This window comes from Labeo rohita, chromosome 16, assembly GCF_022985175.1.
Source record: "Labeo rohita strain BAU-BD-2019 chromosome 16, IGBB_LRoh.1.0, whole genome shotgun sequence".
NCBI classification, from domain to species: Eukaryota; Metazoa; Chordata; class Actinopteri; order Cypriniformes; family Cyprinidae; genus Labeo; species Labeo rohita.
In genome coordinates this window covers 8,377,616-8,405,071 of record NC_066884.1, presented here as the reverse complement: position 1 = coordinate 8,405,071, position 27,456 = coordinate 8,377,616, and the positions used below count along the sequence as shown (strand labels likewise).

At 34.8% G+C, this 27,456-nt stretch overlaps 1 protein-coding gene across 5 annotated transcripts in view; it reads right to left on the bottom strand.

Moving 5' to 3' along the window:
- The window catches only part of gramd1a (GRAM domain containing 1A), a 35,408-nt gene that overhangs the window by 1,878 nt on the left and 6,074 nt on the right, over nucleotides 1–27,456 (bottom strand). For 4 of the 5 annotated variants that reach the window (XM_051131303.1, XM_051131305.1, XM_051131307.1 and 1 more), the window contains 17 exons: nucleotides 15,495–15,693; nucleotides 13,381–13,401; nucleotides 13,201–13,285; nucleotides 12,983–13,086; nucleotides 12,591–12,686; nucleotides 12,378–12,458; nucleotides 10,160–10,278; nucleotides 9,218–9,479; nucleotides 8,077–8,239; nucleotides 7,815–7,958; nucleotides 7,054–7,175; nucleotides 4,296–4,438; nucleotides 4,105–4,208; nucleotides 3,799–4,029; nucleotides 2,325–2,415; nucleotides 1,335–1,442; nucleotides 1,140–1,260 (listed from right to left, as the gene is read on the bottom strand). In XM_051131303.1, coding sequence (XP_050987260.1) covers nucleotides 1,140–1,260; nucleotides 1,335–1,442; nucleotides 2,325–2,415; nucleotides 3,799–4,029; nucleotides 4,105–4,208; nucleotides 4,296–4,438; nucleotides 7,054–7,175; nucleotides 7,815–7,958; nucleotides 8,077–8,239; nucleotides 9,218–9,479; nucleotides 10,160–10,278; nucleotides 12,378–12,458; nucleotides 12,591–12,686; nucleotides 12,983–13,086; nucleotides 13,201–13,285; nucleotides 13,381–13,401; nucleotides 15,495–15,693 — 2,194 coding nt within the window. Of the gene's footprint in view, nucleotides 1–1,139; nucleotides 1,261–1,334; nucleotides 1,443–2,324; nucleotides 2,416–3,798; nucleotides 4,030–4,104; nucleotides 4,209–4,295; nucleotides 4,439–7,053; nucleotides 7,176–7,814; nucleotides 7,959–8,076; nucleotides 8,240–9,217; nucleotides 9,480–10,159; nucleotides 10,279–12,377; nucleotides 12,459–12,590; nucleotides 12,687–12,982; nucleotides 13,087–13,200; nucleotides 13,286–13,380; nucleotides 13,402–15,494; nucleotides 15,694–19,126; nucleotides 19,484–27,456 lie in introns of those variants that run through there. The other variant, XM_051131308.1, reaches the window with a different exon arrangement.

The following is a 27,456-nucleotide window of genomic DNA, read 5'->3' as shown; positions in this document are numbered from 1 at the left end:
ATAGCATTAAAAAGCTTTTTGCTTTCATAATACATGTGTCTTGTCTTATTTATACACGATTTATCATAAAGAAAACCCTTGCTAAAAGATACTAAAGCCAATATCCTCCTGCCTCGTCATTCAGGTCTGTTTTTTAAAGGGGTTTTGGCACTTTTCAGGGAGACAAACTGGCCTCCCAACTAACCAGCTGATGGTCAAAAGACAATCTTAAACAAGTTCAGGAGTCCAGCAAATGAGTTTAATCTGGTTTATGATTTTTTCAGCAGAAACTAGAGATTGTTTTTTCATATATAATTAAAATTTAATAGCTTTTCTTAAATATTTAGTTATTGTATCAACACTGCACTTTGGGTATCATTTTGCTGGTCATGTTATGTATTCTGGTCACATTTGTCAGTTGGGTTGAATGTCCAAATTGCAGTTTCAGAGCAGCTTTAAAGGGCTCTACATGATCCCAGCTGAGGAAGACGGGTCTTGTCTAGCGAAATGATTGGTCATTTTCGGAAAAAACAAAAACAAAAAAAAACAAACATTTTTTTTAACCACAAATGCTCGTGTTGCACTGGCTCTGTGATGTGCATCCGACTTCACACATTACGTAATCACATTGGAAAGGTCATGCACGATTAGTTCTTCGTCTGTGTACTCCTGATCAAAAAGGTAGGGTAGAGCAAAAAATACTTCTTATCCAACTTCAAAATCATCCAACATCATTGTTTTACCTTTTTTTTTTGTAAAGGGCGTTTGACTTTCTTTGCACGTTCGCTTGGTGAACTTCGTACTTCCGCCTACATTACATTGTGATATGATGTGATTATGCTGAGCTAGTGCAAGATGAGCATTTGTGGTTAAAATGTATATAAATTTACATTTTTTTTATTTTTAGATAAGACCCTTATTCTTCAGCTGGGATCATGCAGAGCCCTTTGAAACGACACTGAAACTGCAATTTGAACCTTCACGCAGTTAAACCCCATTAAAGTCCACTATATGGAAAAAATCCTTGAGTGTTTTTCTCAAAAACCTTAATATTTTTGCGACTGAAGAAAGAAAGACATGAACATCGTGGATGAGTAAACTTTCAGGAAATTTTTATTCTGAAAGTGAACTAATCCTTTAAGTTTAACTCAAGAACACACCTGATCCAGAAGTGTGACAGAAGACTGTAGGATCTGCTGCCATTTGTTCATCTGGGCCTGGTGGAACTGCCTCTGGAGTTGCAGAACCTGCGCCCACTCTCCTGCTGTCTGTGGAAGAGGACTGCAGAGAGAAAGAGTCCCATCAGCACGCCGAAATGCAGCGTGTGTACAGCCACTTGGTTAGTTTTACCATACCTGTCGGTTAAAGAGTACGAGTGCCAGGTCTCCAGCGTGTGTGCGGCTCTTTCGAGCGCCCACAGTTTGTAGAACAGCATCATGTTCAGAGCCACCAGAACCACCAGACTAAAGAAAGATGAGAGAAGAGATTTCAATATAGTGATCTATACTTGATGGTGTAATATCAGGTCATGAAAAAGTGTGTGCGCTGTTTTCTTGAAGCACAAAGACAGAGGCTCTACCTGACACAGATCCTATATGCAGGAGGAAGCAAGGAAAGCAAGATGAGAGAGAGAGGATTAGCAAGGAGACATATTAGTATGCAAAAGAAGGGAGAAACAGAAAAACAGACACTCCTACAGACACTCTACCTGTTATTCTTCAGTGGATAAGACGACATTTTGTCTAATTATATAATGAAAGTGGATGGGGACTGAAGATGTTAACGTCTAAAAAGTAGTCCGTATGACTTGGATGCTATATTTTATGTTTTTTAAAGCCATATAATAAAATATACTGAATTTAAGTTGATATTTACTCAATTTACTCAACAAAAAAAATCAACAATGAAAGCCCTAGTCCCCATCTGCTTTCATTGTACAGAAAAACGCAGCTGGGAAATTTTGTTAAACCTGTATTTTTGTGTTACAGAGAAGAAAAAACCCAATTCAAATGACATGAGGATGAGTAAAAGATGACAGAATTTAATTTTTTTGTGATTAAATGATTCATAGGCTTCACGCCGACCTTAAAGATAAACATCATCTAAATGTGTTGTCCAATGAGGCGGTCATTACGGTATGTTCTACTCCTCAGAAATCAGAGCCGAATGTAACATGCCGAAAACGAAGCCACTACTGTAGTGATGACAACCTGGCATTCTCAGTGAGCTCAGATTGAATTTTGTTCATCTGAAGTGAGTCTGATGACACAGCGGTTTGTGTTAATGTTGACATTATAAATGCACGCAGAGTTTATTTACAGACTGTCAAAGGTGAAAACACTCACATGAAGCTCACAATGAGCAGGATGGTGGAGATACTATTGTTGTTGCTGCCGGCTCCACGCCACCTCTCCCCTAATTTCACATACTGAGCACCTGGAAACAGGAAAATTACTCATTAGCAGGCATGTGATCAGCTAAAGACCTGAATTATTAGTTATTGGTATTATTTAAAAAATATATACATTATTAAACTTATTTATATGAAATGAAACAATTATTAAACAATTATTATTAATAATCATTTTAATATTTTAATAAAAATATTAGTTTTATTAACATTTAAAAACTTTTTTTTTTTCAAAGACATTACTATTTCAATAATAGCATTGTACTGTAAAATAAAATTGAGTATAATAATAATAAAAATAAAAGAAAATTTAGTATAAAAAATAATATAATATATTTTACAGTATAACAGTACAAACAAAGTAAAATTACAATGCTAAAAATCACGAATCATACTTCTCAGGTTGGAAAATTCACATATCTGTTTATTCCACTAAAAGAAAGTGCTTTATTATTATTATTATTGTATTTAAATATTTTATTTAAACATACACTTTATTAAATTTTGAAATTATTTAATTATTAAAAATAAAGACAAATTTCCATTCCAATAATAATATTGTACGGTAAAATAAAATTGAGTAAAAAATAATAATAATAATAATTATAAAATATATTTTACAGTATAACAGTAAAATTTCAATGCTAAAAAAAGTCATACTTCTCAGGTTGGAAAATTCACATATCTGTTTATTCCACTAAAAGAAAGTGCTTTTTATTATTATTATTATTATTATTATATTATTTAAATATTTTATTAAAAATATACCTTTAATTAAATTTTGAAATTATATAATTAAATATATAATTAAATAAAATAAATTAATATTGCAATAATAGTATTGTACTGTAAAATAAAAGTGAGTATAGTAATATTAATAAAATGTATTTTATAGTTCAACAGTAAAATTACAATGCTAAAATCATGAGTTATACTTCTCAGGTTGGAAAATTTACATATCTATTCCACTAAATGACAATGCTTTATTATTATTACTTATTATATTTAATTATTATATTTAATTAATTAATTATTATTTTTATTATATTTAAATATTTTGTTAAAAATATTAGTTTTATTAAAATTTGTACTGTAAAATAATATTGAATACAATAGTAACAGTAATAATAAGAGTGTATTTTATAGAACAACAGTAAAATTACAATTCTAAAACTGATGGCTGTCTTAATTTCTTTCTTGCTTTTTTCCTCAGATTTATGTAATTCATGTGTATCATACTTCTAAGGTCAGAAATGACAGAAATCTGTATAAATATGGAAAATTACAGCCCTGATTATTCCAGTAAAAGCAATTCCGCATTCCACCACTAAATGTCACATTCCACATAAATGCACACACTAGATTTGACAAAATTCAGTTCTGGCGCTCCCCTGCTTTGACCGACTCACCAGCTTCTCTCCTTTCGCGTTCATCTCCAATTCCTCTGTCGCCCCGGTCCCCTGCTCCTCCTCCCGCTCCCTCCCTTTCTCTCTCCCGCTCTCCTGCTCGTCTGGAACAGGTGCGTTTGCGCCTGCGCAGGCCGGGAGGCGTCTTGGCAGAGTCCGCGGAAGGCACTTCCCCGGTGCTCACTACAGAAACCTCCGACTGCAACAGCGTCTCCAGCTTACACACCTCCATCTCTGATAAGGAACATGGGACCGTTTTTAGCAAAGATGTCACAACAAAGATTTGCAGTGAGAAGAGAACCTACTTACCCATGTGTCTGTAATACTCTTCGATGCCGCTCCAAGTGTTCTTCTCTATCAGAGCTTTCACAAGACTCCACGGTTGCTTCCTGTAGCAGATATCGGACGAGACCCTGCAGACACACACACAATGGGTCCCTCAGCGGTGTTTGCATTTGAAGCATAACAATACGTGCACAACAATGGTCAGGAAGCTCTACCTGAGGCGGCTCTTGTGCTTGTTGACAGAGGTGAGGCAGTATCTGTGTACAGTGTAGAAGTAGTCCTGGTAGGGGATGCCTGAGGTTATGACCTCCGAGTCCACCACGTAACACTCGCCCCGGGTGCTGCTCTTGTGCAGAGTCTGTGTTACATGACAAAATACACAAAAACATCATTAGAGGAGTTCTGGGTTCAGTACATGTTTTGTTAACAGCATGTGTGATATTCTGTTGATTATCAGAGAACATAATTAAGACTTATGCCTCAGTATGTAAAATAAAAATTGTTTACATCAATGCATTTACAAAGGAGGTCTTCTAGCATTTGGGAATATGAAAAGCAAAAATATGTAGCCTGCGTTTTTTAAGCACTTCATTTTTATGTGTTATTTGAGCTGTTCTAGGTGGATGAACTTCTAGTTATAAGTAACCCATGTATATAGATCTAAACATCAACTGATGTTAACTAGGGCTGAATAATTCATCAAAAAAAAAAAATAAAAATAAATAAATAAATCACCATATGGCTTAGTGCGATTATGAAATCTCAAAGGTTGTGATTTAATTAAAAAAAAGAAAAGATTTAAAGGCTCTCTGCTGTTCTCCAGCATAATAATTTAAGCAGTTAGAAATTAAAGCAGTTGTTCTGTAATTGTACTGTAAATAAAACAATAATAAATAATTATATTATCTTTCTAAAATACCATTTCTTATTTTAATGATATTATTAATAGTAAAACAATAGTAACATTTCTTGTTTTCTTTATTATTATTTATTAATATACAATCATATTTTGGATTAATTTTGCAGCTCTACTGACAAGAACAGCAAACCTGTTATAAACTTTTAAAAAAATGATAATGATACAAATGGAAAAGTATTACAACAGTAATATTTCATATACTGTTTTATTTATTAACAGTAAAAAATAATAAATGCATAATTATTATAGATTTATTCTTTTATAGTCATACTGATATAATTATTGATTTATAATCACACTTTTTGGACAAACTGTGCAGCTCTACTAACAAGAAAAGCAAACCAGTAACTCTTAATAAAGGATAAAAATGGAAAATAATTACAACAGTAATATTTCTTATTTTGTTTTATTAATTTATAGTAAAAATAATAATTACATAGTTATTATATAATTATTTTATAGTCATATTGATATATAATTATTGACACAATCACAATTTTGTACAAATTGTGCAGCTCTACCAACAAGAACAGAAAACCTGTAACTTAAAAATGATAGAAAATGAAAATAATTATAGCAGTAATATATATATTTTTTTATTCATTAATAATAAAATAATAATAATAATTACATAAATGATTATATAATTGTTATTTTATAGTCATACTAATATATGATCACAATTTTTGGAAAAATTTTGCAGCTCTACTAACAAGAACAGAAAACCTGTAACTCTTACAAAATGATACAAATGATACAAATTGAAAAGTATTACAATACTAATATTTCTTATTTAGTTTTATTATTATTACTATCAATAATATAATAATAATAATAATAATAATAAATATTATTATTATTATTATTATTAATTTATAATCATATTGATTTTTGGACAAATTGTGCATCTCTACAAATAGCAATTGCAATTTTTATTATAAAAATCACAACACAATTTGATTAGTGTGTATATATATATATAAAAGTTTGGGGTCAGTAAGACTTGTAATAGTCTTTAAAGAAGTCTCTTATGCTCAAGGCTGCATTTATTTGATTAAAAATATAGAAAAAAACAGTAATATTGCAAAATGTTTTTACAATATAAAATAATGTTGTTTATTTTAACATACTTTAAAATAGAATTTATTCCTGTGATGAAAAGCTGAATTTTTATCAGCTGTTACTCCAGTCTTAAGTGTCACATGATCCTTCAGAAATCATTCTAATATGCGGATTTATTATTAGAATGATCAATGTTGGATAATATCAACAGTTGTGCTGCCAAATATTTTTTGGAACCTGTGATTTTTTTTTTTTCAGGATTCTTTCACGAATAACAAGTTTAAAAAGTATTTTATAACAATGTAAATTATTTATTATTAACTTTTAATAAACTTTTAATTATTAACTTAATACCTCCTTTGGTGAATAAAAGTATTAATTTCTTAAAAAAAAAAAAAAAAAAAAAAAAAAAAGAATAAAAATGTACTGACCCCAAACTTTCGAACGGTAATGTGTGTGTATATATATAAATATATATATATATATAAATATAATTGATTACATCAAAGATCAGGGATAAAATCTGACTTATTCATTTTTTCACTTACTCATTCATTTATGTTTTTTTCATATATGATGCATTTACAATGTGTTACCAGACCTAAAGGGTGGTTTACCTAAAAATGAAAAATTAAATGAAAACGTTCATTATTTACTCACCCTCACATCATTCTAAACTTATATAACTAACTTACTTAAGTGGGACACAAAAACAGTTTTTGTTCATACAATGCAAGTCACTGTTCCAAAACAAAAGTGGACCCCATCAACTTGTATCAATGAAAAAAAAAAAAAAAAAAAAAAAAAAAAAAGTGTCAAAATATCTTCCTTTCTGTTTTGAACAAAGAAATGCACACAGCTTTGGAACAACATGAGGGTGAGTAAATGATGACAAAATCCAAATTTTTCCATGAACTATCACTTTAATAAGAATGAAGGTGATTGAGAAACAGCTGAGATAAAAACAAAGCAAAAGAGCTGTGTGGACCCACCTGTGTTTCCACCACAGGAGCAGTTTTTGGGCCCAGTGGGTTGTTGATGGCGATGGTGTAACTCAGAACTCTACTGCTGTTCCCACTGCTGCTGTCCTGCTGCCACTCGTGCACAGAGAGATCTGAACCAATCACACGAAAGAGAGAGAGAGAGAGAGAGAGCAGAAAGAGGAAAAGAACAGTTAGAGGACGGGGGAAAAAGAAGGGTGGATGATTACAGTCAGAGCAGTTGCAGGGGCACAGGAAAGGGGGCAATTATCCATGCAGACAACACAGACAAAGAGCTCAGCACGAGAAAAAAAAAAAAAACACTTCTCACACTGTTCTATCCAGGCTACCATTCCTTTATCTACCATGAATATTTCTGACGTTATTTGCTGCGCAAAGCAGATGAAGTTACCAAGAAAACAAGAATGAGGTTATGGTGCTACACAGAACACAGTGAAACTAAATAGCCACGTTCTCATTATCCACCCCTATAAGACAAACAGCATGAAAAGAGCAATAGGGAGGAGGGGAAGAGGACACATGGGATCTGAAAGCTGCAAGAAAAGGCAATGACAACACAGCAGAAACTAGCCATGCATAGAACAGTCAGCAGCACAGTCAATGATTTAATGCAAGCAGGAACTCCAGTCCACTAGGGGCAGTATTTTAATACATTTAAAGTATGCTAAAGGGAAATAAGAAAAATGAAAAACAATGTAACAATGTAGAAGTAGCAAAATTCAGCTACAAAATAGTTTTAAATCTGAACTGACCAGTGAAGTGTCGTTGTGAGAAGAGGTGCTGGATGAAATGAGTGTCCGAGAACAGAAGGTCGTGGAGCTTGTCCACGCTCATCCGAAGAACTGTGTTGATATGCAGCCGTCCATTGAGATCCGCACAGAAGGACTCCACCTCACCTGTGGAGATCAAACATCTTAATATGAATCAGACAAAGCTATCTGATACACATTTATCTACTCTTGCAAATCATTTTGTTTTAATCTGAGAAATTAAGGCATAATTCGTTGCACTCACTCTCTTCCTGAGTGTCAGAGGAATTGCTGGGATCAGTTGGGAGCTCCTCATCATTGGTGATATCCAGTGAGGAGAGGTTTCCCAGGCTGTGTGGGACAGTGGGAGGAGACTGAAGTGACTGATTGGCCAATTCTGACTGGCTGTCCCCGCCTTCTTCCAAGATCTATAAATAATTTATAATAAGAATGAATACTCTCAAACCAGTGTTGTTATTGTAAAAACACCTAAAATAATTTTCATTAACTGAAATATAGCTGAAAAATACACTACCAGTCAAAAGTTTTTGAACAGTAAGATTTTAATTTTTTTTTTTTAAAGTCTTCTGCTCACCAAGCCTGCATTTATTTGATCCGAAGTACAGCAAAAACTGTAAAATTTTTAAATATTATTTAATGCTATTTAAAATAAAATTTAATTCATTTGTGTGATTTCAAAGCTGAATTTTTAGAATCATTACTCCAGTCACATGATCCTTCAGAAATCATTCTAATATTCTGAGATGCTGCTCAAAAAATGTTAATAGATTTTTTTCAGGTTTCTTTGATAAATAGAAAGTTCAGAAGAACAGCATTTATCTGAAATAGAAATCTTTTGTAACATTATACATGCCTATCATCACTTTTGATCAATTTAAAGCAACCTTGCTAAATAAAAGTATTAATTTCTATAATTCTCCCCCCACCAAAATTACATTGTAAAATATATTCAAATAAAAAAAACAGTTATTTTAAATGGTAAAAATATGTACAAATTTTGCTGTATTTTGGATCAATTAAATGCAGGCTTGGTGAGCAGAAGAGACTTCTTTATAAAACTAATATTAGATAAAAGAAATCAAACTTACTCCGTACTAAGGTTTCCGAATGCATCGCAGTTCTCTCTGGAATTGATTCTGAGCTTAGTTTTTAAAAGCAGATGATGCTCTAATCTAGTTTTTAACTGCACACTCAAATGCTCACTGAGAAAAGCACTGAAGAGCATCTTGTAATTCATTTAATTGCACCTCGGCTCAGAATGCTTTTATGCAGCAGAAAATACCCCAATGAATCATGGTTTATCAACCTTTTTGTGTAAGAATCCATTTTAATGTTCTTTAAGTATAACCACTCTGGCAGGTATTTTACAGTTGGTTGATGCTTACGATCGAGGATGGGGCAGCTCCAGTGTTTGTGGTGGGGGGCAATGAGCTCTGGGAGCTGGGTGGACTGGGCTCAGGTTCAATGCTGGCCCGAGTACATGGCACCTCCACAGGCTGGCAGGAAGAGGAAGATGAGGACGGTGGTGAAGATCCTGAAGCGCAGGGAAGAACTGAGGCAGATGAGGGTGGAGAGGAGCCCACCGGAGGCACCGGCACTGATCCCAGATCCAGCAGGTCAGTGACGGAGACCGGCTCCTCACCCGGCCTAGAGAACAGAAACAGACAGATGTCAGGGTTGTCATAGTCTAATGTACAAAACTCCCTGACCAAAGCAGCAAAAACGCTGACATATCAAACAGTGTTTATATATCAACCATTCAGTATTCAGCAACTTGCCCAATCCTGATAAATGACAGTAAGCCATGCACTGAACACATGCGGAGAGAGAAAAGGTACAAACATGTAAAGTACTAATAGGTACCTTTAAAGTACTAATATGCACTTTCAAAGTACTAAAATATACCTTTACTAATACGTACTGTTTAGGGGTAGGTAAGGTAAAAGATGTACCTTTTCACTTTTGTACCTTTTTTCTTTTTCTATATATATATATATATATATATATATATATATATATATATATATATATATATATATATATATATATATATATGTAAAATTTTATATATAAAATATGGTCATTTTAACTAAAAGCTAATAATAAAAATAACACAGGCACCTTCTATCGGTCTTAGTGCTCCAAGGTAAATAAAGAAAAATACATTAATATTCTAATAATGCATATAATATATCTGATCTAAGACCTAAAAATAAAACAAAATCAAATAGATACAGGTAGACTATAACCTTCTGTCTGTCCTTGTGTTCTGAGGTAAATTTAATAAATAAAATCTCATAAACAGATTCCTCTCAGTGTGGACTCACAGCAGGCCATTCATATGTTCAGCAGTAGGGGAGACGTAGTCATCATCTTCACTAGTGAGCCCCAGTTCAGTGCCATAACACTGGTGAACGATGTGCCATAGCTCTTTAGGAGACAGCGTCTGTGAAAAAGAAACAAAATCTTAGTACTTCAAAGTAGAAACCTCACTGCAGGGCACTTCCAGGCTAATAACTGCATCAATACTATTTCTGTGAGGCAGCAGAGGTGGTGGCACAACATTTAAAGGGTTAGTTCACTCAAAAAAGAAAATTCTTTTATTACTTACCCTCATGTCGTTCCAAACCCATAAGATTTCGTATTCAAAACACAGATTAAGATATTTTTAATGAAATCCAAGAGCTTTCTGACCCTACAGCAACACAACTACCATGTTCAAGGCTCAGAAAAGTACTGACATCATTAAAATATGTGACAAGTGTGACAAGAGAAGAGACAAGTGAAGAGAAGAAATTATTGAATAAATCAATATTTTTGTTTTCTTTGCACACAAAAAGTATTCTTGTAGCTTCATAACATTACAGTTAAACCACTGATGTCGCATGGACTATGTCCACGTTACCTTTCTGGGCCTTGAACGTGTCAGATGAACGGAGGTCTTACGGGTTTGGAACAACATGAAGGTGGGTAATTAATGACAGAATTTTCATGTTTTGGGTGAATTATCCCTTTAACACTTTAAAGGACAATTTAATGACAAATCAGTTTGTTAATACTATTAGCTACCAATGTAATAACAACGTAAAAATGACTGGAATAGTACACTGTAAAAAAAAAAAAAAAAAAAAAAAAAAAAAAAAAAATTCACGTAAAACTGTAAAACATTGCAAAAACTACAGTAAAAATGTTAATTGGTTAACAGTCCACTTTACTATACATGGTGGAAAAAACTAATAAATCTAGCCTTACATTTCATGCAATTTTACACTAAAGTACTGTTAAATCTACAATTTTTGAAATTAACAATGTTACAATTTACAGTGAAAAAATATAAATGTAATTTATTTTTGTAAATTACAGTGTTAAACTGTAAAATATACAGGCTGCTTTGTAAATATGTTTACATTTTTGCTGTATCTTTAGAGAATTATTCTGGCAACCACAGCTGACAGTTTCTTTTTATAAAAACATGGTTTTTATTAGTTATTTTAATTTTAATTACAGACTGCATTTAGCCATTTTATTAATAATGAAGTATATTTACAATCTACATTCCCACTGACTCTGTTCAGTGTTTCAGCCAAGTTCACTGAAATACATTCTGGACTTGGCTTACTTACTGTAAAAATGTTCACTAGAAATGTGACTCTGGAACAGAGCTTTTATCTAAAAAATAACAACCAACTGTTAAATGATTTTAAGCTAGTTTTATATTTACATTTGTGATCCTGGACCACTATTTTTTTTTAAGAATTTTCTGAAATTAAGATTTATATATCATCCAAAAGCTGAATAAATAACAAATGATGTATGGTTTCTTATGATAGGATAATATTTGGCCAAGATACAACTATTTGAAAATCTGAAATCTGAGGGTGCAAAAAAAAAATAAAAAATCAAAATATTCAGAAAATCGTCTTTAAAGTTGTCCAAATGAAGTTCTTAGCAATGCATATTTCTAATCCAAAATTAAGTTTTGAAATATTTCTGGTAGGAAATTTACAAAATATAAAATATCTTCATGGTACATGATCTTTACTTAATATCCTAATGATTTTTGGCATAAAAGAAAAATCTATCATTTTGACCCATACAATGTATTTTTGGTTATTGCTACAAATATACCTGTGATACTTATGACTGGTTTTGTGGTCCAGTGTCACATTTATACATTTTGCAGATCATACTATAACTATAACTATATTTGTCAACTAAAACATAAACCACAAGAAAGCATTTCAGCAAACCTAGCAGTTGTTTATTGTTAGTTGCAACAATATAAACTGTAGTAGCTTTATATATGTGTTCAGTTCTAACAAAACAAGCTTGCAGAAGATATTGTAGCCTTGCATTGCAATGCATTGGTAGTCACCACCTACATCTTGCCAAGTGCTAATTTTTATGGACAGTCGCCAAGCAATGTTGTTTTCCTGCCAAATAAAATTTTCTACACACCGCCAAATAGCCCTGAATCTGATATGAGACTTCAGATGGCTGTTTTTATACAGATAAAATGTGCACTGTCACTCATGCAGTTCTCACCTTATCCATCAGTGCATTCTGCCACAGTCTGAAGATCATCATGTAGCTGCGATCCCTTGCCCCAAATGACGTGAAGAAGTGCTGATGAATGCAAGATCGGATTTTAATCCAAGGAGGAGTATTTATTGTCTTAGGAGGTTCAAAATGCAGCTAACAAAAGAAATCCATTAATGGTAATTTTAGCATGCGTATCCAGTGTCTGCAGCGCAGTACCTTCTCGTGTTCAGTGCTAATCTGGATGGCGTTAGGGATGAGCTTGGCCGTCTTTTCCTTGGTCAGACTGGTCACATCTTTCAGCAGTATGGTTATCTTGTGATATATAGAGGGAGAAAGAATATAAAGGATTCATAAATGATGTTCGCCTTAGCTAATGGACCAAAGTAAAGGTTGCTCAAATATGCAAATTAATATCTCTGCACTACCATGTAAATGTTTTGGGTCAGTAAGAAATAACTACTTTTATTCAGCAATGGGTTTATTAAATTGATCAAAAGAGACAGAAAATTAATTTTTGTAACAAAAGACTTCCATTTCAAAAATGTGCAGTTCTTTTGAACTTTCTAATCACATTGTCGTTGCAGCAAAAGCAATAATGCTTTTATTACCGTGGTTTCCCATCGGAAGATATTACTATAGAAGCAGAGCCAGTTTTCAGACAGGTAGAGACGGCCCTGGAGCAGAATGTCCCTCTGCAGTGCACATGAGTAGTCTAGATATGAAACCAAAAAAATAAAAAAAATGAGCAACCAGAAGCCATGTGATCATCACACTGTGCTGCACTCATTATATTACTTGGCTTTATTCATGAAATAGAGACACTCACCTACTATGAGACGTTCTGTATCAGGCAGTTTTTTAAAGAGTTTACGGAAGTCTTCATTCCTCTGTTTATATGTAGGGCTGAGAACCTATACATCAGAGAGATGTGAGTGGAAGAAACCAGCACTGTCAGCTAAAGCAAAAACACTGAGGCGTGAACTTCCAAAGACCTCAGGATACTTACATTATACCAGCTCTGCATTTTCTGAAACAAAGAGGAAAAGATGCAGTGAATTTAACTGCATGAACATGTACATACTCAGTTTAAAGCAAACAAAACAATCAAAATTAGCCCTAATTACTTACTTAAACATTCTTAGTCTTACAGTGCACAATTCAGTGCAAGTTATTCCAAAAATTAAAAACATTCACAGATGTCTCAACTAGTGAGTGCTGCCTGTTTTCAGGACACTGACTGCAAACTTGAATATGCAATGCAGATTTTTCACGCCAAATCAATCCCTGGTGTACACTACTGCTCAAAACTCAAATGTTTGCAATAACTATGAGTGTTGTATTTTATGTGCACCAAAACTGCCTGTAATTAGGGGTCGACCAATATGTGTTTTTCAAGGCAAATGCCAATACCAATTATTACAGATCAGGTACACAGATAAGATAAATACACCTGGTGTAAAAATTAAAATTAACGTCTTTTAAATGCATTTAAATTATTTTGTTGGCAAGTCAGTTTTGATAATGACTGACAACCATAAAATTGCTTAATACCATCGCCGATAATTGGCCTGGCCAACAATCGGTCGACCCCTACCTAAAATTGATCGAAAATACGGAAACAAAAGTTAATATGAAACGCTAACTTTGTGAAATATTATTACAGATCATAAAAAGTTGAATTTTCAGCAGCCATTACTAGAGTCTTTAGAGTTGCATGATCTTTCAGAAATCATTCTAATATGCTGATTTGCTGCTCAAGAAACATTTATATTATTATCAATGCTGAAAACAGTTGTGCTGCTTAATAATTTTAAATATTCAGCTTTGCCATCACAGGAATAAATTACAAATTTAAAAGGAAAGTTCACAATTTTGAGGTAATTTACTCACCCCCTTGTCATTCAAGATGTTCATGTCTTTCTTTTCTTTGATCGTAAAGAAATTATGTTTTTTGAAGAAAACATTTCAGAATTTCTCTCTATATAGTGGACTTCAATGGTGCCCGTGAGTTTGAACTTCCAAAATGCAGTTTAAATGCAGCTTCAAGAGGCTCTAAAGAAAAAAGGGTCTTATCCAGCAAAACGATTGGTTATTTTCTAAAAAAAAATTACAATTTATATACTTCGCACCTCAAATGCTCGTCTTGTCTAGCTCTATGTGTGCTCTGTGTATTCTGGTTCAAGAAAGTTAGCGTATGTCGAAAAACTCCCATCTAATTTTCTTCTCCAACTTCAAAATTGTCCTACATAGCTGTTTTAATTTTTTTTGTATAGAGCGTTTGATCTTTGCACGTTCCCTTTGTAAACACTGGGTCAGTACTTCTGCAGTGCTGTAGGATGATTTTGAAGTTGGAAGAGAAAATGAGATGGACGTGTTTCAACCTACCCCAACTGTATTGAACCGGAATACACAGAGATCACGCAGAGCTAGACAAGACAAGCATTTGAGGTTAAAAAGTATATAAATTGTCTATTTTTTCAGAAAATAACTGATCGTTTCGGTGGGATCATTTAGAGCCCTTTGAAGTCGCATTTAAACTGCATTTTGATAGTTCAAAATCACAGGCACCATAGAAGTCCAATTATATGGAGAGAAATCCTGAAACGTTTTCCTCAAAAAACAATTTCTTTACGACTGAAGAAAGAAAGACATGAACATCATGGTTGACAAGGGGGTGAGTAAATTATTTGTTAATTTTTGTTTTGGAAGTGAACTCCTTTAAATATATTCAAATAGAAGTCTTTTTCACAATATTTCACAATATTACTGTTGTCTTAAAAGACACTTCTTCAAAAACATAAAAAAATCTAACATTTAAAAATATCAAGTCCTGCCCAATGCTTCACTAAGAAATGTCTGGTTACATAAGTAAAATGCACGTTTTAACTACGACCTGTTTAAGCTTATTTTTTCTATCTTTCAGAACAATTTCTTAATAAATGTTTGCAACACTAGCATTCCTCCTGCCTTATTCATTCAGAACAGAACAACAATATATTGCTCAGTTTGTGGGTGGAAGAGCAACACGTCGTATCAGACATTTAAATGATATTTAGACATTTAGATGAGTGACAACAATCAACCGTCAATTTAGTCTCACTGGCTGAGAACGAAGCTTACCTTGGCATTGCGGGTGAAGTGTCGGGCCGCAAGTGGGTAGGAGGAAGTGGATGAGGAGGGAGTAGGAGGCAGGGGGCTCTCTGAACCCCCACCGCTTCTGTCCCCACCTGTCTCCCCTTCGCTGGCTCTGCCTCCCAGCACACGGCGGCGCAGGGAGGGCGAGCTGCCGGGAGTGCTGCGCGGAGAATTACTGGCTGTACTGTAGGCGGAGAAGTAGTAAGGTCAGAAAGGAGACACAGACTGGCATTTTAGCACTGCTGTTCAACCGCCCTTAGAGGGCAACTGGGTCACACACAAGCAAATGACAGGAAGGACAAGGTTTATCTACTGTTTACCAAACAGCATGTATTGATTACAACTAACTGATTCTGGTTTACAACAAAGTAAGTTAAGAAAGTCTCTAAGAAAGTTTTAAAGTACAATCAAGCTGATATTGTAAAGAATTTTAGGCAGTGCATTTATGAACAAACCGAAAAAATGCCTAGGATGGGACCTATATTATAATTTCAGGTTGAAGCCCAAGGATAAAGAGCGTATTTATATGAATAACAATCGTTTCCATAGTAGCATTCCAATCCTGTTCCAGTAAAATAAAGGTGACAATCCAGATAGTGGCTTCTGTACACAAACACAAAGCCTTATCTGTTCACTAACATTTGATCAGCCTGATGAGACATTTAAATGCCAGACATTTGAGACCTGTTTAGTCAAAGGAGTGTTGATAGTGGCTTTAAGGCATGTGAAATCAATCCTTAATAGATAAATAATAAAAACTAAATACACATATACATTATACCTATATTTTTGGCTGTAATAGGCATGTTTTATATTGATTGACCATAAAATCCCAGGAAGAATAACAATTAATTGATTAATTAATTGACTATTTTCATTTATATGCATCAATCTGACAATACACATTAATAAATATCAATATTTACCTACAGATATTTTACTAAAATATCTATAAAATATATAATTCCATGCAAAAACTGCTGTCTTAAAGGGATAGTTCACCAAAAAAACAGAAAATTCTGTCATTTATTACACACCCTCATGTCATTCCAAACCTGTAAGGTCTTTGTTCATGTTAGAGACAAAAACTCTCAGATTTCATCAAAAATATCTTCATTTGTGTTCTGAAGATGAACAAAGGTCTTACGGGTTTGAAATATCATGAGGGTGAGTAATTAATGACAGTATTTCCATTTTTGGGTGAACTATCCCTTTAAGAAGAGAGACTCAAGGCAAGAATGCATCACAAAACTAACAATGTGAATTTTAGGAAACAGTGTTTAAATGAGCAAAAAAATCATGTGTATTTTATAAGCCACCCAGTACTACTTGCTACTACATAACAGAGAATGTAAACCATTAAATACAACAACATTAATGGAAATCAGGAAGTCAGGACTGCATTAAAAAATATTCTGCCTGGCCACAAGTTTTCCTGTACGTAATGCATTTGAGAGAATGAGTTCAGTCAGTTTGAACTGAATGTTCAGTGCAAGAACGGTTTTGAAACTACCCTGCAAAACACCATACAGATACATAACAGACAGCCACACTTCAGGACATCGATTAGACACGCCTGCTGCAAGACGAGAAGATAAAGAGTCACAAAAAAAAAAGTCAATGGCGTAACAACAGACCCTTACAAAAAAAAAAAAAAAAAAAAAAAAAGCAAGCACTGTGACTGTTCACAAGGAGGTAACCAAATATCAAAATTTGGGAAGGACCAAATATAAAATGTAAGAGTTACAAATACCAAAAATGTGTAACAATTCAACTTCTCTTCCACTAATCTTTATCAAAACATCTATAAGGTCTTATTGATTAGTCTACTTTATCTTTAACAACTTTGGCCTCTGCCTGCTCATATCTGCTTGGATCCCAGTCTCACGTTGTCTTGGTAACAGAGGGAATGGGGGGGCAAATATCGGTGTCTCCAAGGTAACCCGGCAGGATCATGAGAACACACTTCTCACTTAACTTGTTGGTCTAGTAGCTTCAAAAGTGAAACAAACCAAGCACACAGCAAACCAAAAGGAATGAGCGAGTATAGTCACTTTAATTTGTCAGCAAAACCAGATCCTAGCAAGAGAAAGAGCAGTAAGAGCAAATCCAGCGTTATGGATGTCACATCTTGCGTTATGGATGTGACATATAAATGCTTAGAGAACGTATGTGTTACCAATATACCGAACCATGTGTTTACATTTTAATAAACCCTTGCTGATAAAGTCTAAACATCAGAAAAATATCAGTCTACGCACAAGCTTTCTATGTTAAAAAAGGGAAATAATAATAATGTGTTATGGATGTGACCAAAAAAAAAAAAAAAAAAAAAAAAAAAGTACACTGTTTTTGAGATACTACATACTTCTGCAATTTTTAATAAAAATTGGATTTCTGCAAATTAAAACGCACAAACCAGACCCAATAATACCCAATAAATAGAGAAGTGATGGCTCTTCACAAAACATATAATTGTTACTTTATTTTTATTTTGATGCGTCTATTTATGAGGAATATGTACTGTTATGGATGTGACAAGCCTGAAAATAGCACTTATCAGACTACGGAAAAAGAAAAACCAAATGTTGACATCGGTGGTATCAATATAGTAAAAACCTTTGGTAAAAACATCATTTTTTTCATGGTAAGATTGACATTTGCATGGAATTACTCTAAACCATCAGGCAATCTCTATAAGATCCTAACAACAGTCACAATAAATGCCAAAATGTATCCATTTTTGGCATTCTAAACTCTAATCATTCTGAACTCTAAAGTGGTTCTAAACTGGTTCTTTCGTTTAGATGAACCGATTAAAAAACGATTCAGTGATTCTATTGCGTCATGACGTAACCACAAATGTGATTTATTGACAGCCACTCCGTTTCTAATGCGTGTTGATAAAACTGTCATTCATTTAAATAATAAATCAGATTGATTCATTAGAACATTAAATTTGTTATTATTTAATTTGTCGCTTTAATCTAAATGCTCTATCAATTTACTAATCGATTATCAACACATGCGTTCTCAGTTCAATGAATCAATCAGTTGCTGACTCGAGAACCGCTTGGAACGATTCGTCCGGTCCGATTTGATAGACCGGTTCGAATGATTCATTCAAAAGATTCGACTCAAACGGACATCGCTACAGCAAATGTCAACAGAATGAATGGGCGGTCTAATGCTGAAGCTAAAAAAAATACTAATTCCGCGAGCTTCAGCTGCTGACATCTACACTGTAAACCAATGCAAATGTGCAAGACATTTATGCATTTTGTCATTTAAATTAAGTAAAAGCAAAACAAAGCTGGGGTTTGCATGCAGAACGTGCACAAAGTAAAACTACAACACGCGCCAATCTAATCCTCAGTGCTGAACGTGCATTTTGTGCACACCGGGACAGATCATACACAGAATGTCGATATCATCAGTGCGGTTTGGGGATGCAATCGCACTTACATACGTGTTAACGCCTAAATAATCTACTACTGCACTGTGCTGCAAGAACAACTGATAAAAGTGAACGGTCAAGCAACATTAGCTTACGATTTTGTAGAAACAACAACATGATGCATGCACTGCATAAAATAACGAACCAATCTGCTACTTACTCGAACATGTCATTGGGTGTTTTCTCAATTCAATGCGTGATGCCCACGTTTATTTTACAGTAGCCTCTCAATATGGCACTGCGCCGACACAACAGACGGTACATTCAGATTAACTAGCCGAATGCATTGGAGACACTGCGTCCTCTGTTCATCCGCAGCCCGTACTAGTCCAACAGAACGCGATCGTTCAACATCCCCATCCCAAAAGAGGTACCGGACCCCCTGTGAAACGCAACGACCACAGCGGTGTACACCATGAGCGCTCCGGCTATCCTAAAGCAACCTACACACTGGGCAAAAGGGGGAGGGGGAGGAGAAAAGAGGATGTACTGTGTGGAGGAGGGAATCAACACCGTTTGAGGCAGTGGCCCTCTCTTTACCACCACACACCAGGGCCAAACCATAGGGGATTATGCTTAGAGTTTATGTGAAAGCAATTGAGTCAATAAAACTGGATTGAAATGCTCTGCTGGAGTTGGCAAGGACATAAAGTCATTCAAATTAACAGAATCAATCTGAATATCAAAAACTGGGAACTTGGCTTCCCATTCCCAGTATAGTGCATAATAATCCTCAGAGGTCTGTCTGTCTCCATAATCTGTTTTCCTGGGAGAGGCTGCCATAATCTCAGTAAGAAGCGTGAAGGGAGGCCAAGACATATAGATATACAAATACAGATTTGCATATCAAAAAAACCTCCAAATTAGGATTCTAAATCATATGTAGCCATTGGATAAAATGGATAAAATTAAATAAATAAATGCAGAGATCACAATTATGTTCCAAGCATCTTCACAAAAAAAAAAAAAAAATGGGGAAAGAAATATTCCAACAGTGGGAGCAGACTGAAAACATCATACTATATTTTCTTTTGAAATCTGAAACTATTCTATTTATTCCAAATGAGATTCTGAAGTCTGACGGTTTCAGTTTTGCTTTAAATAAATGAGTTAGGCTTGGTGTTTATAATAAATGTCAATATAATTTAAGTTTGTTCATATACTTTTTTTTTTTAATTCTTGTTCATTTCTGAAAACCAGTGAGTGAGGGGAACTAAAATACACTAGTATTCTATATTATTTCTGAATATAAAAGAATGCAATAAAGTGCAACTTTGACTAGGTGCAATTTACATCCAGATGCAACTGTTCTCTGGAAAACACGGCAGATTACAGACGCAAGTCAATTATGTACAAGTGTTCTGTCGACCTCGGGAAACGGGACGATCGATGTCACTCTACCTTTCACTTCTCAGGCTATACTAGCATTGATCAAACACCGAAAATGCTCTTCCTGTGCAATAATCCACTTGAATTGAGGGTTTGAAGCTCAAAGCAAGTCAATTTCTGCAATCACATGTATCTGTAAGAAACAGAGCTTAAAATGTGTGATCTGAGAAATACAGCAGCACTAATCAAGTCTCTTAAAAGGATCTTAAGTTTATATATGGACATATGGCACACTGGACCACGAGTACATCATGGTCAAAAAGGCCAAAGGGCACCCCAAAGAGGCTTAGACAAATGAAATCTTCAGACTTAAGAAGCAACTGATGTAAACAGGGTGGACTACAGGCAAGGAAAAACAAATCAAACTGCATGGACTGCACAGAAGTTAACAGGCATTTTAAACTACATTCGGTAATAAAAAATAATTATTTAAATATAAATAATGTCAGAACTTGGCCCTTGTAGTGTGTTATGTTGTGCAAACTTGCATGTCAGGTATTTGCATTGATTTTGGACAGATAAACATCCTACAGATGTTGCTAAACAAACAAGGTCAATACAATCAGCGAAAACATTCAAGTGAGCAATAAACAGGCTTTACCTCTTGAACTCTTAACACAGATCTGTCTACAAATAAAGGAAGGATGAATTCATCAGATGTAAATGATTCATACTGTAATGCTCATTCGTGCATGTCTGAATCATTTCAAAGGTGATGATAATTCTTAGCCATTAAAATGTATTTTGTCTGTTTTCAGACTAGCAAGGATTGTGTTCAGAGCTGCTGGCTGATCGTAAGGTTTAAGGTTCTAGTAAGATGATAAATAAATAAATAATCCAGAACCTCGTAAAACACCACAATAGGCTCCAATTCGGTGCTAGTCTTCGAAATGGCTGAGCAACAAAACAGAAAGAACTAGGTCAGTGAAACCGGTTGGTAGATGAGAAGGACAAGGGCACAGCTGTTCATGTGGCATGCATAAAACACCTTTCGCTCTCTAAGCTAGTCTTTTCACTGGCTGACAGTCTTCACTGCAGCATCACAACGGCGGCTTCTGATTGGCCAGCAGTGACATCACCAGAAAAGACGGAACACTCCCACTGGGTAATAGTGATGTCATGTGTACGAGAGCCAGACGGCTCAGATACAGCCCCGCCTCCATCTCTCCACTGCCAAGAGCACTTGTCCTCCGTGCTCTCTTTTCTGTCACTCTATCATCTTTCCTGTTATTCAATGAAAAGAACTCAGTAAAGCTCACCTAATTACAGTGCTTCAGGACTCTCCGTTTAATTTGGTCCCTGGAAATATTTCTGGACAAATTCACTGTAATTATAACTAGCTATAAAGCGTAGTGTTTATATGCTTGTATGGGACCGTTACAGTAGGAGGCCTTATTTCTAGTGTAGATTGAAAGATGCCAGTTTACTAGGGAACACTAGCATTTTCATTTGCACTGAAAGAATGTTCTGGATCAATAAAGGTAAACTCTGCTTATAGCATTTGTGGCATTACTGGTGGTTTTGTTTATTTATAACATTAATATTATTAAACATCTACATATATGAGCTGGGTAGGCTTAAATTACTTACAAATTGTAGTCTGTTACTGATTCCAAATTACATGGCAATAATTGTAGTTAGTAAAGTAATCCATTACATTACGCACTTTGGGTAATATAATCAGATTACTTTCCGATTGCTTTTGACGCAACTCATTTATCACATTGATTTAAATAGGGTAATACTGTACCATATTGATATAATTATGCAAAGGAAATATATTCCATTCATTGTTACTAACAACATGAAATGCAATAAACATTACATTATGTCAAGGTTTTCCAAACTGGGGTTTGTGCAACTGCAGGGCGTTTGTGAGTTTAATGAAACGCTAATTAATTAAAAGTCATAAAAATGTAACTCATTTTAAAATAACATGAATCTAAACAACACACTTACTAAAAATGACATTTTATTTGTCGATCTGCATATTATGTGATTTAGAGACGTTAGAGAATTGTGAACATTCGATTGTGTTACTTAATTATTAACTTATTACATACAAATCTCAGGGGTGCTTACAGTCATGTGAAAAAGTTCAGACACCCTATTGAATTTCATGGTTTTCTGTATCAGGACATAATAAAAAATTATCTGGTCCTTGGCAGGTCTTAAAATTTGGAAAATAAAACCTCAGATAAACATCATCACATGACTTATCACACAGTGTCATTATTTATTTAAGAAAAATACAGCTAAGAGGGAAAGGCCATGTGTGACAAAGTTAGGACACCCTATGAGTCAACTGCCTGTAGCAGCAATAACTTGAAGCATTCATTTTCTGTGTGACTTCATCAGTCTCTCACATCATTCTGGAGGAATTTGGACCACTCTTCTTTTCAGCGTTGCGCCAGTTTATTGAGATTTGTGGTCATTTGCGTATGCACAGCTCTCACCACAGCATTTGAGTCAGGATGAGGTCTGGACTTGGACCGGGCTATTGCAACACCTTAATTCTGTTCTTTTCAGCCATTCTGTTGTAGATTTTCCGGTGTGCTTGGGATCATTGTCCTGTTGCAAGACCCAATTTTGGCCCAACATTAGATGTCGGACAAATGCCTTCGCATTTGACTCTAGAATACTTTGATATACAGAGGAGTTAATGGCCAACTCAATGACTGTGAGGTGCCCAGGTCCTGTGGCTCAAAAACAAGCCCAAAATGATCAGCCCTCCTCCAGCATGCTTGTCTTTTGGTATGAAGTGTTTGTGCTGATATGCTCTTTAGGTTTTCACCAAACTTGGCGCTGTGCATTATGGCCAAATATCTCCACTTCAGTCTTGTCTGCTCAAAGGACATTATTCTAGAAGACTTGTGTTTTGTTCAGATGCATCTTTGCAGACCTAAACTGTGCTGCAATGTTTTTTTTTTTTAGATAGAAGAGGCTTTCTTCTGCCAAGCCTTCCGAACATGCCATTTTTGTCCCATATTTTTCTAATGATATTGTTATGAACTTTTATCATTTAACATGTTAACTGAGGCCTGTAGAGTCTGAGGTGTAGTTCTTGGGTTGTCTGCCATTTCTCTGAGCTTTACACGGTCTGACATTGGGGTGAATTTTCTGGGACGTCCACTCCTGGAAGGAGAGGTGCCTGTTTTAAATGTCTTCCACTTGTGAATAACCTTCAAATAGTTTGGAAATGGCCGTATTACTCTTCTCAGATTGATAGCAGCAACAATTGCTTCTCTAAAATGATTGCTGATGTCTTACCTCCTTGGCATTGTGTTAACACACACCTGAAGGCTCCAGACCAGCAAACTGCCAAAGCTCATGCTTTTATAGAGGCGCTCAGACTTGCTGATGATCAGTTAATCAAAGGTATTTGATTATCAGTGCTTGTCTGTTATCTACCCTCTTAATTTCAATGTAAACAGTAAGGGTGTCCTAACTTTGTCACACATGGTTTTTCCATTTTGGCTTTATTTTTGTTCAGTAAATAATGACACGGTGCAGTTTGTCTTGTTGTTCATCTGAGGTTTTATTTTCAAAATTTTAAGACCATCCAAGGACCAGTTTTGTTTTAATGATGTCCTGATACGGAAAACCATGGAATTCAATAGGGTGTCCTAACTTTTTCACATGACTGTATATTAGATATATTAGTAAATAAATATCAGTAAATATAAATTAGTTGAAAATCTGTCAGATGAAAGAGGTTCAGATGACAAAAAAGTTTGGGAATCTCTGGATAGTATTATTTTTAATGTTGTTAAAGGGATCATCGGATGCCCATTTTCCACAAGTTGATATGATTCTTTAGTGTCTTAATGAAAAGTCTATAATATACTTTGGTTAAAAATTCTCAATGGTTGTGTAAAACAACACCCTTTTTACCATTTTACAAAATCAGCTTTACAAAAATCATCTCATTCTGGTTGAGGCTGCTTTAAATGCAAATGAGCTCTACTCGCCCCACCCCTCTCTTCTCTCTGTAGAGAGACGAGCCTGTTTACTTTAGCCACATTTAGCCACGTTTAGCCGCTAAACTTGCTAACTAGCACATTATTAGGAAAGGCGATCGCAAAGATTTGTAAAAAAAAAAAAAAAAAAATTATACTTATATTCACTTCTGCTGTAAGTGAAGCTGGATCATGAATGATTTGCGCGAACATAGACGGATATATGTAGATTGGGAGGTGGATTCCATTCACTAACAAACGTAATCTACTGCATCTTTAGCAGCTCAGATGTCGGGAGTAAATGACAACCACTATGTACATTGTTACATCCAGCAACACAACACCTCAATCGCTCAATCTGAGATATTCTTGTCTAACGTACATCCCTGCTCCGGCATCGAAACAAAGAGGGCAGACTGTTACAGCTTATCTGAGGTAAAACAGTCATGTCAATCAACTATCGTGGGAGCGGCCTCTGTCAGTGTGACGCCACAACGACAGGCATCTGAGAATGGCTCGATATGAAAAAGGGAATATTATTTTTTACAGACTATTTTTATCATTATAGGGTAGATTTGTACATACACTGCCAACACACATTAATGTTCAAACAACTTGTAAAAGTGAACTTAGTATCCGATGACTAGGGCTATGGCGGTCAAGTGCCTTCGCAGCTGCTGGAAGAGATCCACGTTAACACACAATAGGCTAAAGCTTGCAAAGCTCCAGGGTAATTACTATGAATGTGTCGGAGGGAAATAAGGACATACTTGAATGAATTATTAATAAACTATTGTTTTCTGAGCCAGTATCGCAAAGATGATGATTCTGACTCATAATTTGCTCACTGGACGCACCTTTAGAGAGAAATGCATCTTTACGGATTTTATAATGAAAGAGTTTTTGTTTTCGTTTTTTTTTTTTTTTTTAGTTTTAAAGTAGTAAAATAATCATTTAAAATTTCTATAGATACATTTATCTTTAAGGCAAGTATTCGTTGAGTTTTGTTTCATTTTTGTGCTGCGCTCCTGTTCAACACCGAGACATCAGAAAGCACATCTTGTTTTCTTTATTTTTACAAAAGAACAACATTTTGTTAATATTGTGAGTGCATGCAAATAAAATTGCACTCTTTACAGTTCCGGATTATATATTATGCTTACCTTTATGAGCAAAGATTACAGCGTATTTACATTTTTTTAGCAAGTGATTGCGCTGGTGCCTCCATGTCCTGCAAAGCGCTTTTAGCTTCCCCTCTCCAACAAACAATTGTATGCGCATAAAATAACATTGTGATATGCTTGAAGATTTTATTTTAGGCAAGTCGTAATGATTTGAGAAGGCAAAATTGATCAAAATAGGCTGTGATCAACTCACTGCCTGCCTCTGGCAGCTTGGTCGTCATGTTAAAATTTTATTTTTGTTACTGCAAAAATCTTAATTTAACAAACAAAAATGTTCCAAACATATTTCTAAATTAACTTTATAAAAAAACCAAAATAAATATAACCACGTTCCTATTAAAAACAAAACTGAGCTATTTTAATGGATGCAACAATGTAATGGGAAAGAGAGAGAAAAGACATGGGCTCCAGTCGGACTCGGGCCGGTAATTTTAATGAACCGTCGGACAAGGGTTGGGCGAGGTTGTTACGAACTTATGCAACAAATGTTTGTTTAATATTTACCGTTCTTATTTTGGCTACTTTCTTATTTAACTGTATAACGTCTTTGATATTTACTTTAGTGTTATGCAGGCTGAAATAAACCACACGTTTGTTGTTTCAAAATTATATTTCAACACCGCGCCACAGACGGTAGTTGGTCCATTACCACCGCGGTGGAAAAAAACTGCCACCGTCACAGTCCTACCGATGACCCCTTTAAAAAAGATGTTTTTAAAGAAGTCTCTACTGCTCACCAAGCCTGCATTTATTTGATCCAAAATACAGCAAAAGCAGTAATATTGTGAAATATTTTTTACTATTTAAAGTAACTGCTTTCTACTTGAATATGTTTTCAAATGTAATTTATTCCTGTGATCAAAGCTAAATTTTCAGCATCATTACTCTAGTCTTCAGTGTCACATGATCCTTCAGAAATCATTCTAACATGCTGATTTGCTGATCAGAAAAAAATTATTTTTATTTAAAACCGTTACGTACATTTTTTTCAGGATTCTTTGATGAATAGAATGGGGGGGGTGATAGAAATGAATACTCTTATTGAGCAAGGATGCTTCAAATTGATCAAAGGTGATGATAAAGATGTTTATAATGTTACAAAAGATTTCTATTTCAGCTAAATGCTGTTCTTCTGAACTATTTATTCTTCAAAGAACCCTGAGAAATTTCTACTCAGCTGTTTTCAACATAATAATAAATGTTTTTGTGCAGCAAATTAGAATATTAGAGTCATTTCTGAAGGATCATGTGACTGGAGTAATGATGCTTAAAATTCAGCTTTGAGATCACAGGAATAAATTAAAATTTAAATATATTCAAATAGAAAGTAGTTATTTTAAATAGTAAAAATAATTCAAAATGTTACTATTTTTGCTGTACTTTGGATCAAATAAGTGCAGGCATGGTGAGCAGAAGAGACTTCTTAAAAAAACATAAAAAATCTTACTGTTCAAAAGGTTTGGACTGGTAGTGTATATACACTACTACATATACTTGTGTGCCTTGCTGTTACCATGTTTCTTGGCATCTAAATGCAACAACAAAGCAAGTCAAACCTATTTCCTGTGGTAAATGACATTATGCCACAAATACTGTTGACAGAGCTTGACTTGCACTCTAACCAAATTCTCAATCAGACTCTGAAGGGTAGAGATACAAACACTTTTTAAATTAAAAAATGAAAAAAATAAATTCATTAAAAAAAATAAAAGAAATAACACAACATGCCAATGAAGAAAAATAAGACAAAAACTCTATCTATAAGAAAGATAATGTTAAAAAGCATGGTTCTTTTCACTGAAACAAACAAACAAAACCATTTCATGCGTGATCACAGAGTTTCTCCACCTCTTCTCATTGCAGGAATATCCCTCTGAGCATCTTGCATGGATGCACTTTTTTTTTTAAATGCACCGTAAGGGAATGCTACTGACTGCACAAGCGGGAGGGAGAGCACA